Source organism: Poecilia formosa, unplaced genomic scaffold (assembly GCF_000485575.1).
Source record: "Poecilia formosa unplaced genomic scaffold, Poecilia_formosa-5.1.2 Scaffold330, whole genome shotgun sequence".
Classification (NCBI taxonomy): Eukaryota; Metazoa; Chordata; class Actinopteri; order Cyprinodontiformes; family Poeciliidae; genus Poecilia; species Poecilia formosa.
In genome coordinates this window covers 300,856-320,019 of record NW_006800269.1, presented here as the reverse complement: position 1 = coordinate 320,019, position 19,164 = coordinate 300,856, and the positions used below count along the sequence as shown (strand labels likewise).

The following is a 19,164-nucleotide window of genomic DNA, read 5'->3' as shown; positions in this document are numbered from 1 at the left end:
AGGTGAAGGTGGGGAAAAGGCCCCAAAAAAATGAAGAGCAACATTGGTGGTGACAGCTTAAAATAGATGTGATATGAAGGCAGGATGACCTGATGACAAACACACACACGCACACACACACACACGAGGAAAGAATACAAACACATAAGAGTTAGAAGCTGACCTAGGCCTCCCGCTGGTTTGATCTCAGGAGACTGGCGGGAACACGACTGGAAGAGCCGGTGGGATGTGCAGCCTTTGGAGGAATGGTTGGGCGACGTCTCAGAGAGGACCTGGTCAAAAACAAGGCCACGCATCAATAATAGTAACAATACTCAGCAATGCATTATGGGTGCTGCCGAGAGGCCGACCCTCCTCTACCTCCATGGAGCCCGTCTTGCGGTTGCGGATCATCGGAGAGCGTCTCTGCAGGTTGATGAGCTCTGTGACCGGAAGAGCGTCGTCCGTCTGATCCTGGGAAAGATCCTCCAGGCTTCCCTGATTGGGTTTTTTGTCCTCATTCTGATTGGTCAAAAAATGGACAAGTCAAGTTTTCACCCAGCGACCCATTATGGATTATTTTATGAAATTATCAATGAACCTGGCGTGGACTCATAGGTTTCGTTTCCGTGTCATTGGAACTATGAAGACAAATTTGCATATCGGAGAGACGGAAATTTTTAGGAAAAAAACAAACAAAAAATCTCAAGTTTTATTGTCAAATTTTTGCATTATGTTTTTTTGCCTTATCAAAATTAGTCGGTTTCTCAAAACTGCAATGGAAAAACTTTTTTTTGCACGAGTTATGTGATCAACTAAAGGATGTTACTACTGGTGGAAGAGACAAAGAAGACGACAGGAAGTGGCATGATAGATATATATATATATATATATATATATATATATATATATATATATAAAACTTCTAACACATAATCACAGACCTCTGATGAAGCAGGGCGGAAGCCAAAGCCCAGAGGCACGTTCTCCTCATCCTCACACCCTTTGACCCCTGGGCTGAAGTGGAGCTCCACGTGGAAACGTTCCTCTGAGGACGGGTCCTTCTCGCGGACATGAAAGAGACAGCCTTCCCGTTAAGGAACCCGGAGATCAGCTGAGGAAGATGAGCAGCGGCCTGCGAACCGACCTTGTTGTTGTCTTCGTACAGCATGATGACGATTTGCGTCATGTAGTTGAGCTCAGTCACGGCGCTCAGGTAGTCCATCGCCTGCTTCCACTGCTGGTCCTTCACCTCCTTACCAACACACAAACACACGCACAATGCCTTACAGAAGCATTCGCACGCCCTTTATACGAATCACGTTTCGTCACATAGCAACAGCAAGCCTCGTGCAAATTGCTGAGATTTTATGAGATGGACCGACAGAGTGGTGGACGAAAAGTGACACATGGTTTTAAAACATGATGGGGGAAAAAAAAAAACAGCTGTTTTTTTTGTGACGTAAAATCACAACTTTAACACACTTTCAAAATCAGAAAATAATAACTCAACGAAAAAGTCTAGTTGGTTTTGCTCTTGTGTTTTTTTTTCTGAAAGGAATCCATGATTAGTTCTAACAATAGACTTTACTTATTTCAAATGGGAAAAAAATGCTTTAGGATGTTAATTTTTATAAATTTAAATAAAACATCATCACATGGATGTTTATCTGCTGCAAACTATTCAGGGTAGATGATGTATGCTAGGTGCTACAGCGCTAGCTCTAGCAGTAATTTATGCGTTTTAAGCAACGCTCAGACCTTCCTGGTTGAAGCAGAACGTGCTAAAATTTCAGATTTTCTTTAACGTTTCATGTCTGGTGTTGCCTACGAAAGCCATGACTTTTTTTTCTTCTTTTTTTTAATGGTGGAGGGTTTCATAGCTAATAGCTGAGACTCTCTCGACTGTGAATCTCTGCAGCTCCTCCAGAGTTATGGATGTTTTTTTCCTGATAAATGCTAAAACAGCACCACAATTCAGACTTTTGTTTGTAAAGTAATTCTGAGAAACATTTGTATTCTTCTCCATAATTGTGTTGGTCTATCACATAACGTTTTAAACATAACGCACATTAAAACTCTGCGGTTTTTATGTGACGAGCTGTGGAAAAGTTAAAGAGGTGTGAATACTTTTGCAAGGCTCTGTACACAGACAAAAAAAAAAAAAAAAAAAAGGATTTGTCCAAAAGTCATATGAGTCTCATTTAGCCCAGCATGCATCAGCGTATTTATCTGTAAAGCATATTTCAGCAACAAGGCAGCTCAAAGTGCTTTACACCATAAAAACACAACATGGCAGCCAATCATGAAATAAGAAAGACGTAAAATTTTGTCAAATGTCATCAAACAAATACACATTAAATATCTTGATAGTGGTCCATTCATTACAAACCAAACAGATCTAAACAGGTCTGGTTTTTAAGCCTTGATTTAAAGCAACTAAGTGTTTCGGCATCTTTGCAGTTTTCTGGAAGTTTGTGCTGCATAAAGCAATGCGCCACAACAATAATTAATTACAATAATTACTCATGAGGCCCAGATGGTTTCTGGCGAATCTCCGACAATATTTTCAAAAACAAGCCTGAGAGGAAATGACTTGAGAAGGATAAGTGAGTGAGGGCTGTACACACATCCAGCAGCCCTCCGTAGCGGAACATGCTGAGCAGGGAGTGGACGTGGCTCTCGCTCGTAAAGTAGAGTCGTGTGCGAACGTGGCGACCAGGAGACATCACTCCGCGGGAATACCTGAACAGCAGGGGGACAGGAACGGACATGAGAGCTGATCGGGTCACACAGGTGATCGACAGAACAGCTCTGACTACTATTTACATTAACTTTGACGTTTTTCTCACATTTTACTGTAGTGTGGCAGGTTTCAGAGGAATCTGGTATTTTGTACAGTTTTGGCTTAATTACTGCTCAGAATATGTTTTTGGGGTTTTTCCAGTAAAAGGTCTTTTTCTGAGTCTGTGCACTCCAGTCATCGATTAATCAATTAGTAAATCAGTTGCCAATTTCAATAATTGGTTCATTGTGATGAATCCGATGAATCATTTCAGCTCTAGTTTATTTAAGCTTGTTTATATAGAAGTTCACAAAAAAATTAATCTCAGCGCACTTTACAAAAATAGATGTATTTATAAAAACATATTAAAAAATGTTTAAAAGTATTTCAATTCAGTCATATTAGGATTAGCTGGAGTATCCAGTTATTCCACTTTATTATTCTAATTGAAACGTTTTCTAGCCAAGAGAGAAAACTTTAAGTGATTTTTTTCTCACCAAGAACTTGAGGGAAAAAAATTAATGGGATATTTAACTTCTGAGTTTAATTCACATTTATTTGGTTTTATCTGTGGAAAAAAATTCATTCAAGATTTTTTTTTTCTGTTCAATTCCACTTAGTCGGAAAAAGCAAGCAAGTCTAAGATAAAATAGAAACTATGATATTGATCTTTGAAAGTTTAAAGAAACGAGACAAAGTTTAGTAGCACAGTAATCACACGTTTGGGTGTGACCTCACAGAGGGTGCAGCTTGTTGACGGCCTCGTCCTCGTGGGTCCTCTGCAGGTCCAGGTAGATCTTCTTCATCAGAGGGACGCAGTACGCCTGAGCGATGTCCAGCTTCTCCGCTTTATTGATGCCGTATTCCTGAAACCACAAGGATCCAAAATGTTTTCACTCTGTATTCTGATCCATATATATTCTTTTGTCAAATCAAAAAGGGACGGAGCAAGAATCAAACTGCACCAGGCCTGAGGTGAACGAAAGCGATCTGACCTGTGGGATGACGATGTCAGCCAGAGCGCGGGACAGCCTGAAGAGCTCCAGCGTGTCCTCCAGGCCGACGGAGGCGTTGTGCTGCGAGTCGTACTTGATGCAGTCGTAGATGTCCGGGATCTTGCTGATGTCGTAGCGGCCGTTCTTCATGCGGAAGTCCCTCTCCAGCTTGGACCAGCGCTGCAGCATCAGCTCCAGTGTCTCGCTGTGGTACAGCTGCAGATCTGGAGAGAAACGCAGGACGACCATCATGACTGTTACTGAGAAACAGGAAAGAAATATCGGAATGTGTTGTCTACTCTGAGCGTTTTATTTTATATATATATATATATATATATATATATATATATATATATATATATATATATATATATATATATATATAAATAAATCAGAGATTACCCAGAACCTGAAGGTAAAAGTGTAAAGAGTTTGTATCCAGAATGTGTGTGGTCTGCAGAGACGCTAGCTACCCTTTTTTCTGACCCTTGACCTGTACAAGTAATAGATGGAAGGAAGGATACATATTTTCAACAACATCAAATTGAGACGTGAAGTTTATTTAGAAAGCAAGAAAGTGAAACTAAAACCCAAACCAACAACCCATGAAGCTTCTGAAGCTTCAGAGACAAATTTTTAGACTTTTAGAACATTTGAAAGGTCCTAGATTTAAATAAAAGATCAACATGGATGACAAAAATAGCCCAAATAAGATATATACAAATACAATGTTGGAAACAACAACCAGTATGTCACATTAATGTGACGTACAGATTAACGAATGAAAGGTGATTTTCTGAATCAAATCTACAAACGTACTGAATGAATTTAATCTAAATTAAACAAATGAATAAAAACAATGGAGGGAGACTCAACAGATTTAAGGTGTAGCTAAATATATTTTCTAACCTATTATGACAAATAAGAACTAATTTAGGAGATTTTAACACCAAACATTTACATTTTTATTTATTTTTAAGTTTTTTTCTCTGCTTTCTAAGCCCCTGGAGAAAGCCTTTGAAGCAGCCATCAATTAGGTTGAAACTTTTACAGGTAAAGTAGCTACTGAGCTGGCAAATCCTGTCAGCCACAGAACATGATGGAATTGGAAATGTTGGGTTTCTGCAGGTTTCAGCAAGTCAAATTTAAGGCCGTTTTAATGTCAGCTTGAATTCAAATTAAGACCAAAGAAGCAGAAATGAGCCAGTGGAAAAAAGAAACATCATCCAAGCAACTGGTGAAACATTCACACTTACCCATGATAGATGCAAAATGCTAGCTAGATAGTTAGCAAGGTTATATTAGCAGTTAGCTGGCAGTAGCCTCAATTGCCTTAAATTACAGAACGTATTCAAGATGTCTGCATGTGATTTAAACTTTGGCCGTGACAGAAAGTCTCAAGCGAGTCGAGTCGGTCTACCTGCGGATTTGGGGTCCTCCAGCCTCTTTCGAATCTGTGAGGTGAGGCTCTGAATGAGCGCATAAACCTTGTCGCAGGTTTTGACTGGATTCTCTATGACCTTCATTGAGTTCACCAGGGATGGGCTGCCGGTCGGGGCCAACTGGACCACGAAGGAAACACAGAAAGACTCATCGGTCAGCAGATACGAGGCAATGTTTTGAAACAGCCTGTTGACACGCTTTGAGTTACCTTCTGAAAGTCGTCTTGAGTGAAGTCTTGGTCCTTCTGCATAATCTCGTGTAGTCTGGCCTTCACCTTCTGCTGGCAGTCAGTCAGAGAGTCGCTGTCGCTGTCCAGGAGTCCATTCATGTTGGCGCTCTTCACCATCTGGACCAGGATGGGCGTCAGCTCGCCCTCCAGAGCCAGCAGGCCCTGGACACAAACACCAACAGATGGAAACTACTGGAGAAATATGGACCATGCTTAAAAGCCAGAAAGGAAAGGCAGAGACAATTAATCGTGATGAATCAATTATTGACATAATCGGCAACTAATTTGATAATCGTGGACTGATGTACAGACTAAGAAGAAAAAGCCAAGCGCTGAATAGAACAGCTGACTCAGCAGCAATTCAGACAAAACTGTACAAAAATATATACATCTTGCAACAAAGAGAAACAAACAAAAAAAAAAAACTTTGTAAATATGTTCTACCCAAAAAATCTTTCAAGTAGCATCATTTTAACTTCACTTTGCTCAAATTCTCTAAAAACAAAAATAAAATAAATCCTATTTGGCACCTTTTGCCAATGAATTGTTAATGTGTATAAATATTAAGTGAAGCATAAAGGCCTCAGCTTTTCACATTTTGATGTTAGACGTGTTTTTTGCTGCAGATGATCAGGCATTCACTAGAAGGATGCTGCTATTGCATTTCAGGAAATAAAATGTTTTTCTTTTTGTAAAAATGAATTGAATTATTTGTTTATTTGCATCTTTTATTGTTTTTTTTTTTGTATGTTGCATAAAAACGGCTAGAGTGAAAAATCTGCAGAATGTGGATTTTTTTTTTTACCCGATTAATCATCAGTATAAAACTAAAACAATCGTTAATTGTAGCTCTACAAGAGATTCAATCAGTGGAAATACAGTCCAGCAACTGCAATCAGCAGAAATCATGACAGATGATTAATTTCTGTGTATTTATATTTCTATATTCTTTTGTAAATCTACGTAGATTGAAGAAATTAAAATCAATCAAGACTTGTGTTCTTAATTAATGGTTTTAAATCATAAACTACTGTGACAACAACGTTTCTCTGGTCATCGTTTAAAGCCCAACATCGCATTCATAGCTATGTAACCCCTCCACCAGCTCTGTGTGTTCCTAACTAAGCTTCATAAACAAAGTTTCATCTGTCGGTCGAGCCCACAAAGTTACCTTGGCAAACGCTGCAGCCGTCATCTGAACCCTGCCTTCGTCAGAGGCATAAATCTTCAGGTCGTGGCGGTAAGTGCTGTGCAGACGCAGCAGGCCGCAGCCAGGAAACCCCGCAAAGTCACCTGGAATATCGTGCACAAAGCAGACCGGCTGGTTTAAAACTTACAGTCAAATTGTTCTTTTTAAATTTTTTTTAAAGGGAAGGCTCAATCAGTGGAGACGTCGGCAGACAAAGAGAAAACGATGATGTGTTGATTTCACCGTAAAATACCGAAGATTCCCCCGATAATCTGAAACAGAGAACCTGAGCAGGCAGAGCATCACTTTTAGTCCAAATGCAGCGATCTTAAACCACCTCGTCTCGTTTCATGTAAATGTCGACTTGAATCGTAAAGTTTGAGCTCCGTATAAAATGAATTGAAAGTGAATAAAAGCTGAGTAAACCTTCCGATCAGACGCACTCACCCGCAGGTCGGAGCAGACATTTTACATTCCTCAGCAAACAACTTTTCATGCTTAAAATAAATCAATTTATTAAGAGTGCCTTGACAAAAGTGGAGATATCTCAAAACTTTTTCCACATTCTGTCACTTTACATCTACAAATGTTTAAGGATTTGTGGTGATTTATGTGGTAGACTAACACAAGAAGTGTATTTCTGAAGAGGAAGGAAAATGACACATTTACTCAGATAATAAAATTAAATATTAAAATCCATCTCCTGAAATGCAGCTCTGGGTGTGACTTCACAAATCTGGTCTTTATGGAAGAAAAGTAAGAAGAAAGGCAACATGATTTCCATCTCACCGTCTGGGGATGGGAAATGATCTGGTCAAATTTAAAAAGTGAGAGAATACACAATTTCTCACAAATATCTCAACATCACAGTGTTGCTGCGTGAAACAGGCACATCATCAGGAACTCAGTCAAAACTCAGATCAAAGTCAAAGAGATCAAAGTTAGAATTTCAAGAACAAATTCAAGGATATCAAAGTCACAATTCTTAAATCAGTCAAATAGATCAAAGTCAAAATACATTTTTTCAGTGGCCCTAATCTTCTTCCATAGTCTGTTGTTTAACGTAACATGGAAGGTTTCAGAAGGCAAAGAGGCGGTAAAGAAGTGGTTAAAAGCAAATACAGTTTTCATGCTGTATTTGAATTTAAAGCATGTTGGCGACTTGTCCTCTCCTTAGCTACAGTGCAGAATATAAACTAGGCCTCAAAAAATGACAAGACGTTTCAATGGTGAGATTTTACAAAAGCTGGTTAGACTACTGATTATCTGGAAAAACCATGCATCATTTTCCTCTCTCTTTACACACAACTTCATGTCCCAGTGAAATGCAGTCAATTAGTGCTGTGACAGCAAGAATGTGGAAAACTTCAAGGGGTATGAGTTGCTTTTGTAAGGCACTGCGTCTCTGCATTGTGCAAACGAATGCTACAGATAAAATGTTTCATGCATTTTCCAGTTCTGTGCAGCCCAGTAGCATAAAGATATTCCCTGGACATATTGTGTTTTCATGCTGTATTTGAATTTAAAGCATGTTGGCGACTTGTCCTCTCCTTACTTACAGTGCAGAATATAAACTAGGCCTCAGAAAATGACAAAAATAAATAAATAATTATGAAAGTGTTTTGGGTGGTTTCAACAGTAATGATACAAACAATCCACAGCAATCTCAGTAGAAAAAACAAAAAGGAATTGTCAAGTTGCCAAGTGAGATTAACCACAAATCACAATGAGAAGGAATCAGATCATGTTAGAGAGACGGATGGACCGACGCGCTTAAAGCTGCAGTACGCAACTTATGTAAAAAGTATATTTTGTTACAATGTGTTGAAACTGTCTCCATGTTGTGACAGTACAGCATGAAACAGAGGATCTCTGTGAAAAAGCTCCTGTCTCCTTCCAGTACTAAATAGAAACAACCAATCAGAGCCAGGAGGAGGGTCTTAGCGCTGTCAATCACTCTCTGTGTGCATGCTGCTCACACCTGCCCCATTTCTCTCTGCTAGCTACAGTTCCTCCATTTCAGCAGAGCATACGGTGAATGGTAATGCTAGTTAGCATAGCCACCAATGGTTTAACGTGGAGTTGTTTCTCTGCCACTAGCAGTGCAGGTTGATTGACAGCACTAAGACCCTCCCTCTGGCTCTGATTGGTTGTTTTTTACCAGGAGTTGGGGATTTCTCCAGACACCAATAGTAGCTCAAGAAAGAAGTGAAGAAACTTGATCTTTTCACAGATCATCTGTCTCGTATCACACTGCTACGACATGGTGACAGTTTTAACAAACATGTAAAAAAAAACCTTTAATTTTTTTTTAAAATAAGAGTTACAGGCTGCAGCTTTAACGGGAGTGAGTGGCGGAGCGGTGACAGCCAGGAAACCCCTCGTCTTACCAAAGTCAACAGGGGACTCGCAGCCAGGGGACCGGCGATTATGGGCTAGTAGTGTACACATAGCAACGACAGGTAAGAAGAGAAGAGTTAATTGACAAAAAGTTGTGGTGAATGAAAGAGGAATGACAACAGTGGAAGTGTGAAGTGTGTGACCTTTACAGAAGAAAAAAAACAGGAAGCAACACAGGCAGCCTGTGCATCTACTTTTAGTTCAGTTTCAGGTTGTTTGAGCAGAACTGGTAGTTCTACATGCACTGATAATAAAGCATTAGGAAGGGAAGGTCAGTTAAAGACTCCTACGATGGATTAAGGAGAAAAACCTCCATGCAATGGAAAACCCTTCAAAACCCAACATTTCTGTTCCTTTTCTTTACACACAGGTGCTGCTACACACCCACAACCAGTTTGAACAACCAGTTCCTCACAAGTATGTTTATCCACAAAAACAAGTTGGGGGAACATTAATATCGATTTCTATGGTTATACTTGCGAAAGCGTTACGAGTGAGATAGATTTATTACTGTTAAATGCAATGTGTTTCTATGACTGCTAAGAAACTTGTGGAGTAAAAATACCATACCAACTTTATTTATAAAGCACTTTAAAACAACCACAGCTGATACTAAGTGCAGTACATTAATTAAAACACAACAATAAAAAATTAATAAAATAAATCAACTCTTGCAGTTTAAAAACAAACATATAATTTAAAACTGGATCCCGCTGGAGATTAAAAAAATCGATGTTCTTGACATTACAAATAAAAAAATTAATTTATACAAAAAGTATAAAATAGATGGGTTTTAAGACGAGCTTTAATAGTGGACAGTGAAGGGGCCTCTCTGACCTGCAAAGGCAAGTCGTTCCATAACTTAGGACCCATGACAGAGAAAGCCCTGTCCCCTCTGAGCTTCCTTCTGGATCTCAGTACCTCCAAGAGCAGCTGATCGGCAGACCTGAGAGACCGATGAGGTATATAGGGGTGAAGAAGCTCAGAGAGGTAAGCCGGGGCAAAATTATGTAGTGATTTAAAAACGAACTTAAGAATTTTAAAATGAATCCTAAAATATACAGGCAGCCAGTGAAGTGAAGCCAGGACAGGGGTCACATGTTCCCTCTTTCAAGTTCCTGTCAAAAGTCGTACAGCAGCATCTGAACCAGCTGCAGACGTGGGAGCAGCGACTGACCGACTCCCAGATAAAGTGAGGTACAGTAATCCAGTCGAGTCGAAATAAAAGCGTGGATCACTGTTTCAAAATGCTGCCTGGAAAGAAAAGATTTCACTGATGCCAATCGCCTTAAATGATAAAAACTGGACTTAAATTCGGCTCTGATTTGGCTGTCCAATTTGAAATCACTGTCCACCTTAAAACCAAGATCTGTAATTACAGGTTTAAAATAAACCTCTAAGGGTCCCAGGTCAACAGAGGAGGACTGACAGGAGCCACTGGGTCCAAACACCATCACCAAATAAAAACAAATAAACAGACGAATAAACTTGACAACATCAAACAAATATGATCTTTACCTCAACAAAAAAAAATAAGAATAAGCAAAAGTATAAGGGTCTTGCAGATTCAATTAAATTCAAAAATACTTTATTGACCCCAGAGGGAAATTAAATATGCGACTCCACGACCTGTCCTGGAAGCACAAACCGTACGTATTTACGCGCTAAAATATATAAAAAATAACCTTCTTGGTATGCCCATCAAGAAGGGCATTTTAATTTCTGTTTTTACTTTTTGTCATTGTAATCATATAACTAGTAGTTGACTTCAAGAGAACAACAAAAAGAGAAACGGTTTAAGCACAATTTGGTAGACTGATGCTTTCTGAAAAATGTTTAAAATTCAACCAAATCAAGCATGAGGAAAGATGGCGTGACACGTTTGTGTTTCCAATAAACACATGGAATATAGTCTTGTACATGTGATTATGTCTTTAATTAATCTCATAAAGATGTGATTGCTATAAAAACAAAGGTATTTGTTTTGTTCCTGATGAGTCCACCAGAGGGCGCATTGAGGGCGTAAATACCTTACAGTCAATTTTCTACTTAATTTCTCTCTCTCCTATTTTCCTTTATTTAACCAGGCTAAAACCTCATGGAGATCAAAATCTCAGGTGCAAATATAATCTTTGAACTAAATTATGATATTATTCACGAAGAGAATCATAACATTGTCTAGGAAAACAGGTCCTCAAGTATTTTAATTTATATAAATATGTTATGAGTGTCGATGTACGCATCAAGAAAGATCCAGAAGTATTTCTTTCAGTGAGTCGACGTAGGGCTGGAGGATTTGGACGTAAATTTTATCATGATATTTTGTGGTATTATTATGATAACAATAAAAGTGACAATAAAAACTATAGCGTGTGACAGCATGACACAGCAATTCAGGTCACCAGTCACATAAAAAATGTGATTTGTATTACTAAACTGCATCCATATTTTCAAATTTATTGATATTTGTTGATACTTGCATTGGAAAAAAAGTGGATTAAACAACAATCCTGACAGTGTGAATTGTTTTGGGAGGTTTTAGACATTAATTGACATTTATTGTGACAATAAATCAAAAGTTCTTAACATGATAAGAAATTTATCACAATAAATGATAAGCGATACGATGCGATAAAACGCCCAACCCTAACAGTAAGTAACAGATCGTGCAGCAACACGAGCTAATCTGCTTTGTTTTGGCGTCACGTTTTAAAGTGTCCCTACGGAACATTGCATTGTGCACTTAATTCCACACAAAAACAATCTGTTAGTGAACTGACATAAATAAATAACATAACTTAGTAGCTTAATACCTACTTGTGTTATTTTGAGAAACATGATCAGTGGACACAAGCTAGCGAAGCATTTTATGGCAACCTTTGACCCTTTCTGAGCACACAGTGTGTGAATTGTGTGTGTGTGTTTGCTACCTTGACCTCCAGGGTACATGCAGCGGAAGGCCCTCCCCAGCTCCTCGGCCTGAACCCGGCCAGCGGGCGTCAGCTCCCCGCCCCACTTCAGCACCAGCAGCAGGGACGGGCCGTCCTTCTTACAGTCTGGAAGCAGCAGAAAAACAGAAAAACAAAAAATCCTTCACCTTCAGTACTGATTGTTGTTTAGCAAAGCATTTCTGTTGTATCTTGTAGTTAAAGTTGTGTCAAACTCAGCGTTCCTGAGTACGTCGCATTTCAACAAGCTGGGAGACGCAAAGAGAAGGACAGATAATGTCGTTATGCCGACTCTGGAGTATCAAGATGTCTCCCACATGAGACTGCTGAGAAATTATTATGACTACACAATAGCTCTCATTCTGATCAGGTTACAACTTCATCTGCACAGCGATAAAGATGATACACTGTCTGCAGGTGCTGGTTTTTAATCACATCTTCCAGTTTGACTACACTGGATCTACCAGCCATGATGGATGCTGATCTAAACATCAAGCTTAAAGCAAGATATACGGCAGCAGTAGAGTCTCGCAACGAATCTGAAAGGGCCTCTGACTGAAGATCGTTGCTTTATGACCTTCTGGAATAATAGAACCTGCTTCTATCCGTCTGCTCTGGTCTTCTTCACAAACAGAAGCATTATGTTTGCTAATGTTTTTCTGAAATCCGTTGATTATTTTTTTGAGCAAATATTGCTCAAAAAATTAGCTGCAGCCACGTGCAAAAGAAATAAAGACATTTGGAGAAAGAAGTTCCAAATATGGAGAGAAAAAAAAACAAGAAAAAAACAAATTGATGAGGACAAAAAAAAAAAAAATCCAATACCTTGTGTGATGTCATCAAACACATACTTGCGTAGCAGCCTGGGTTTGAGCGTAATGATATACACAACAGAAACGCAAAACAATAAAAAACACTGATTATACAATTTTGATTCATCTATATTAAATGTGATTTTGACATATTTACAAAATTAGTTTGACTACTAACTTTAATTTTGTATTACGTTTGTCATGGACAAAACTACTTCAGGGCCACTAAAAGTAAACGAGACTTCTGACTTTAATCTCAGAATTTTATTAGATTAAAGTCAAAATTTTGGGGGGAAAAAAAGTCTGATTTTTTCCCCCCCCCAGTGGCCCTGGTCATCTTCTGTACAAAACATATGACCTTGTGATATTTCAGTTTTTATTTTTTAATACAATTGCAAAATATTCTACATTTCTGGGGGGGTTTTCTGTCAAGATGGGATGCTGAGTGTACATTCATGAGAAATAATACGGACTTTTTTCATTTTATGAAATGGCTGCAATGCTTTAGAAGGAGTGAAAACTTTAAAGGCGCCTGAATGCTTTCGGAAACCCAATGACAAACTAAAAGTGTTTGTTTATTTCTACCTTCTTCTTCGCTGGAGGCTTTAGGCTGGCCGTTTCGAAGGTAGGTCAACTGGACCTTCCTGTTGATTCCAGAGAAATGTCCGTACCTGAAACAAACATTAAAAAGAGACAATAAAAAATAAAAAATAAAAAGTTGGAGAAAAGTCGGAATGCGCCTCTCGGTTTTACGAGTTTTGTTTAAATGTGCAACACTAAAACACACATCTAGGCTCCATTCCAGGTTTCTTACAACACAAGCTGAAAACAATAAAAAGCCTTCAGGCCTGACACACGGGTAAAACACGAGGCTAATGCCGGTATTAGCAGCTGGTTTGATGGGAACTCTGTTACTCATTGGGTCCTTCAGAGTTAAACATTTGTAGCAAAGTAGTTCCAGCTGAACTCCAGACACGGCCTTGCTGAGAAACGTCATGTTGAGCTCTTATTAAGGATCTGGCTCATTCTGCTGACTAGTGACTGCTTGGTATTTGCCGACAGGTCAGGCAGATAGGCAGAGGTCTCAGAAAGCAATTTTATTCTGGAAGCTGAGGCAGGAAAAAAACATGAGTACAAGGATGATATAGATAAGCCAACTTAGATGTCCTCTACAAAGTAAGAAAGGGGCCTCTGTTTAAAAGAAATCTAATTAGATTTGTGCTTTTGCCTGAGGAGCACAAAACAGAGAAAAAGAGCAGGTACGTCCTGGTGGCAAAATGCGGATGTTTTTAAATGGGGTGTCCCAAACGCAACTTTTTCATTTCCGATACGATACAGAAATCACATCGTTAAGTATTGACCAATTCCGATATTTACCCGATACAATATCAGCACAAATCAAACATACTTTTATTACTTATTCTGGACTGTGGACTGTTAGAAAAGGCTTGACCAAGAGATTATGGGGCCGACTAAATGCTGGGGCGGAGTGTTTATGTCGAAGACTTTAGATGCAGGCCGATATTATCAGATGCTCGTTTTTTTTCTGGCTGAGACGATATTAGACATACATTGAAAGATGCAAATAACGCCATTTCATTTTTTAAATAAGAAAAACATTTTATTTCATAAAATGCATAAACAGCATTCATTAAAGGAATGCTGTTTATTCGAAGAAAAAAAATATTTTGATTGTGAACATGTGACAGGCTCAGCCCTTTCTGCTCAACGTCACACAGCGTAGGGCGGATTAGGTGATTATTTTTTGTCTTAAATGCAAAATGTGTACATTTTTTGTAAAATTTTGGCTTAATTACCGCTCTGAGTGTGTTGTTCTTTCAGCAGATGGCCTATACTCCAGTTAACAATTAATCAGTTACTAAATTAGTTGATTATTTTAATCGATTAATCACAATTAATCACAATCACAATTAATCTGATTAATCGATTCACTCCTGGTTTTTATACATCTTAGAAGTTATTATGAACTTATCCTCTTTATGCTACCGCCCTGCAGTTGACCATTCAACTCCAAATTTAATATCAGATGGTGAGCCGAGCCCACAAGACGACCAGCAATGGAGCACCAACACCAGAACGAAGGCAGGAGTGAGGAGACATTAGGGGACTTGGAGTCCAGCTGATGTGTGGTGAGGACAGCATGCACATTAAGGGGTAAAACACACTGATCTACACACGCAGGAACACAGTGAAATCATCATTTGACTGTGTATGAGTCAATTATTAAATCCTAAAATAAATGGAGTTTAGAGAAAAAGTGTACAAAACATTAGGAATGCTTGGTATATTTTATTCTAACACTGTACGATAAAATATACCACAGTAGTGATATATTCACAACAGCATAAACTTAAAAATGTATTTTTATGGGTGGAATCTGAAAAATTCCAGCTTTTGTTCTGGTGAGGAAATTTTTGAAATGCTCCTAATAGTTTGTACACCATGTTGACTAAAACCGCATCCTTCAAAGTGAAGAAGGGAGAGGGTGCGTACTGATTCACATTCAAGCTGGATTCCCTTGTGGAGAAAGAGAAGGACGGATGGGAAGACCGGAGAGATAAAGGAAGGGGGGTGGAGAAGAAGAAAAACAGACAGTTAAAGTCAAGATGAGAGGATGGTGATTTCATGGTACACAAGTGTTTGGTAGCGAGCATGAAAAAGGTGAATGGGCCCTGCTGAGGTGTTGAAAGGCGATCTGCGGAGGTCGAGGAGCCCGCTAATGAAAGCTGTCCCCGGAAAAACCACAGAGCGATGACGGACGGTCCGTGTGTGTGTGTGTGTGTGTTTAGCTGCGAATTCGTGTCACAGGTGAAAATGTCACACTCACATTTCCAACACTGTCTTGAGTTGCTCCAGTTTGGATTTCTTCTCCTCAATCTCGCAGTCGTTGTGCTGACCGAGTTCGACCAGCAGCAGGCGGGCGATGTCCAGCACTTCCTGGAATCACAGCGGCTTTTATCCGTGACTGACAACGGAGTGTCCGATTTCCCTGCCCATGAGCAAATTATTCCCTCTGCGCTGGACTCGACTACGATTAGACAGCATGAGCTCATAGCCCCTCTTTGAAAAATGCAAATCATATTCAATTAAATAAATAAAAAAATATACATAAAATGTATTTATTTTTTAAATAGTGCCACCCCCAACTTTTACTAGCCTGGTCTGGCCACCCCTATTCAATTTTTAACATGTACCGTTAGTGAAGAAACATTTTTCCTGTTGAAACACAGGAAAAATGCTTACATTTGTTACTTTAGTAAAATCTTCAATTCTTCAGTCTAAAATCTGGCAAGCAGTAACTATCACTGAACATAAATTCATCATTTTTACCGAATAAGTTTCTTGAAAACACACAAAAGCACAAAAGCAAACTCTTACCAAACTAAAATACCATTTGGGTATTTTATTCATGAATAAAATACCCTAAGGGTACCCTAAGGGTATTTTATTCAATCATTCAGGGGAATGAATTGAATTGTAATCAATTCACATGATTACACAACAAGTGACTTCCATAGTTTTTAAAAACAACGACATGCAAATCTCTGCATTTACGTTGGATTTTCACAGGCTCAAAGTACCTGCAGAAACTCTCAAAGGAACTTTAAATTAACGCGACTTTAAAAAAAAATTAAAAATTGAGACTGAAAAAATGTTGCTACCAATCACAAGCTATCAATTTCACTGAAACTCATAAAATTCAGATGTCCTAGTTGAAGTTTCTTAATTTTTTAATAGTCCGCGCTAAAACCTGGGTCCTTAATGGAGACAGTTTAAATGAACTCTCCTACTTTTGCCATGAAAAGAGTTAAACCAAGTCAGATTTATTATAGAAACGTTTGGACGGCCAATTTCAGGGAGAATTTTCACTAAACTAAGAGATTTACAAAATAAATTATGGTTTACGTTTAATTCATCCATCCTGGAAAAATATGAAAATAAATCATTAAAACATTTCAATAATTTTGTGACGATTCTTTGTAAAGTTTTGACTGGAAACGTAGCAGCATATGAAGAAGAAGGGAACAAACACTGTCAAAAAACATTTACACTGAAAAGTTATTGATATGATAAAAGAATTACTCACCTGCAGCTGTTTGGGCTTTTTTAACTTTAGCTTGCCCGTCTTGTATCCTCCATACTTCTTAAACAACTCAAAGAAGCTGTTTAGGCAAAACACAAATAAATATATTGTATTTATGGACACAGGAACATGAAGCTGCATTTTGGACAGATTTCAATTTAATAAAACACATAAAATGCAAGTTAAAGGCAGGAATTGAAAGATTCCACAGAAACTTGAGAAAACGGACGATGTCCAAGTTTCTTATCAAGTTGATAAGCAACTTGATGTGAGCTTTGTCCTTGAGTCCATGTCTCTGTGTAAACTCATGCAGTATTTTGTATGACTACCGTAATAACAGAGCAAAGTCTCACAAAGAACATTTATCAACAAACTAATTGTAGAGGCCAACTATTGGATAGGAGAAAATGCAGAGACCTTAAGGTGGAAGGGAAGCGACTTACAGAGGATGACGGACCTCCATTTTCATCTTCTGCTTTGGGGTCCGATCTCCATGACGAATGATGGCGATGACGCAGCGCAGCTCCATCCTTTTAAAAGAAATATTAAGATGGAGGAGGACAAGAATTAATGTAAAAATCATTTTGTTTAATATATATATATATATATATATATATATATATATATATATATATATATAAAATACATCCAGCTCTACAAACCCATAAGCAAACTGCAATATTTTCCTGAAGTATTCACACCTCTTAAAGTTTTTCATATTTTGTCATTTTGCAACTAATTTAGACAGATTTTATGCAACAGGGCAACACAAAGAACATGACGGTCTAAAAAGAACTAAAAACTGGACGTTGTGGCAGCCATTTGTATTCACCCGCTTTAGTCTGATACCCCGCAATAAAATAAAATAAAATGCCTATGTAATTCAATGTTGACAGTTTAAAAGAGAGATTTATTATGTTTTGTACAGATTAAATGATATAAATGACTGTCAAAGGCAGCTGGATGCCTTCACCGCGGTGTTTTGTGCATCGTACGTACATGGTTCCTGAGGTTGTCGGGACGATGGGGATGTCTTCAGCCTCCATGGGGATGGACCAGGGGATGTGCAGCTGGGGGGCCAACTCTCTCATCACCATGTTCCTGGTGAAGAGGTCAGCGTCTGATTTATTCATGTAGTTCATTCAAAACACAACAGCTGACCAGAGTGCTTCAAAGTTACAACAATCATGAAAATAGAAAATAGATTTTTTTTTTAATGGGGCAAATAGATTAGATTCCCTGAGAACATTTAATGTAGTTTCTATCAGACTGTAGAAGTTATGTACAGTCTGACAGCTACTATCACAAAACGTACTTTCACAGAAAACACAGCAGAGACATTTAATCAAATCTACTCTTCTTTCTCGCCCTTAACCTATAATGATGTAGATAAGTTGGTAGATGATTTTCAGTGCAAACTTTCAGATATCATTGATTACATTGCCCCCATTAAAGTGAAGGCTGTGACTGGTAGGAAGAAATCTCCATGGAGAAATGCACAAGCAGTTCAGTCTGCAAGACAACTCTGCCGTAGGGCCGAACGGAAATGGCGTAAAACTCAACTACATGTTTATTGCGACATCTAGAAAGAAAGACTACGTAACTATCACACAACACTAAAACATGCAAGAGAGGCTTTCTTTGCAGATGTCATAAACAAAAACACTAACAACGCTCAAACTTTATTTGCTAATGTTGACAGGCTCACAAATCCTTCTGTGATGCTGCCACCTGAACTTCAATTTAATGCCACCTGCAACAAGTTCTCCAGTTTCTTTTCAGAGAAAATTCAAAAGATCAGAGGATTAATCTGCACATCCACGACAAAGTCAGTACCAATGCTGTGCTCAAATAAAACAAATGCAGGAAAAATGACCCAATTTCAACTACTTCATTATAAAACCCTAGAAGAAATTATAAGTCAATTAAGCTCCAGTTCCTGCTGTCTGGATGTCCTACCCACACATTTCTTTAAGAAAGTCCTGCCTGTTGTTGCTAATGATCTGATCCAAATAGTAAACTCATCGCTGTCTTCAGGTGTTTTCCCCCAGGCTTTGAAAACAGCAGTTATCAAACCACCGACAAAAAAGAACAATCCAGACAAATCACTACTGCAGAATTACAGGCCGATCTCCAACCTCCCATTCATCAGCAAAGTTATTGAAAAAGCAGTTTTTAAACAGTTAAATAACTTCCTAACAATAATGAATCGCTTTGACTCTTTCCAGTCTGGTTTTCGTGCTCACCACAGCACAGAAACAGCACTTGTAAAAGTGTTC

The 19,164-nt window shown here is 38.6% G+C and overlaps 1 protein-coding gene across 21 annotated transcripts in view; it reads right to left on the bottom strand.

Annotated features, from left to right (window-relative positions):
• Positions 1-19,164, bottom strand: part of ppip5k1b (diphosphoinositol pentakisphosphate kinase 1b) — a 57,212-nt gene that overhangs the window by 21,079 nt on the left and 16,969 nt on the right. For 11 of the 21 annotated variants that reach the window (XR_001658821.1, XM_016661475.1, XM_016661482.1 and 8 more), the window contains exons 10-28: positions 17,885-17,986; positions 17,329-17,415; positions 16,889-16,964; positions 15,629-15,738; positions 15,295-15,318; positions 13,366-13,451; positions 11,951-12,076; positions 9,011-9,055; positions 6,603-6,724; positions 5,411-5,593; positions 5,180-5,321; positions 3,760-3,983; positions 3,503-3,630; positions 2,610-2,724; positions 2,110-2,121; positions 1,127-1,234; positions 924-1,040; positions 361-501; positions 164-272 (exon numbers count right to left, since the gene is read on the bottom strand). Coding sequence is in view for 20 of the 21 variants with exons in the window: in XM_016661475.1 (XP_016516961.1) it covers positions 164-272; positions 361-501; positions 924-1,040; positions 1,127-1,234; positions 2,110-2,121; positions 2,610-2,724; positions 3,503-3,630; positions 3,760-3,983; positions 5,180-5,321; positions 5,411-5,593; positions 6,603-6,724; positions 9,011-9,055; positions 11,951-12,076; positions 13,366-13,451; positions 15,295-15,318; positions 15,629-15,738; positions 16,889-16,964; positions 17,329-17,415; positions 17,885-17,986 (2,057 nt within the window). In the remaining variant the exon portion in view is untranslated. The remainder of the gene's footprint in view (positions 1-163; positions 273-360; positions 502-923; positions 1,041-1,126; positions 1,235-2,109; positions 2,122-2,609; positions 2,725-3,502; positions 3,631-3,759; positions 3,984-5,179; positions 5,322-5,410; positions 5,594-6,602; positions 6,725-9,010; positions 9,056-11,950; positions 12,077-13,365; positions 13,452-15,294; positions 15,319-15,628; positions 15,739-16,888; positions 16,965-17,328; positions 17,416-17,884; positions 17,987-19,164) is intronic. The other 10 variants (XM_016661480.1, XM_016661488.1, XM_016661491.1 and 7 more) reach the window with 6 other exon arrangements.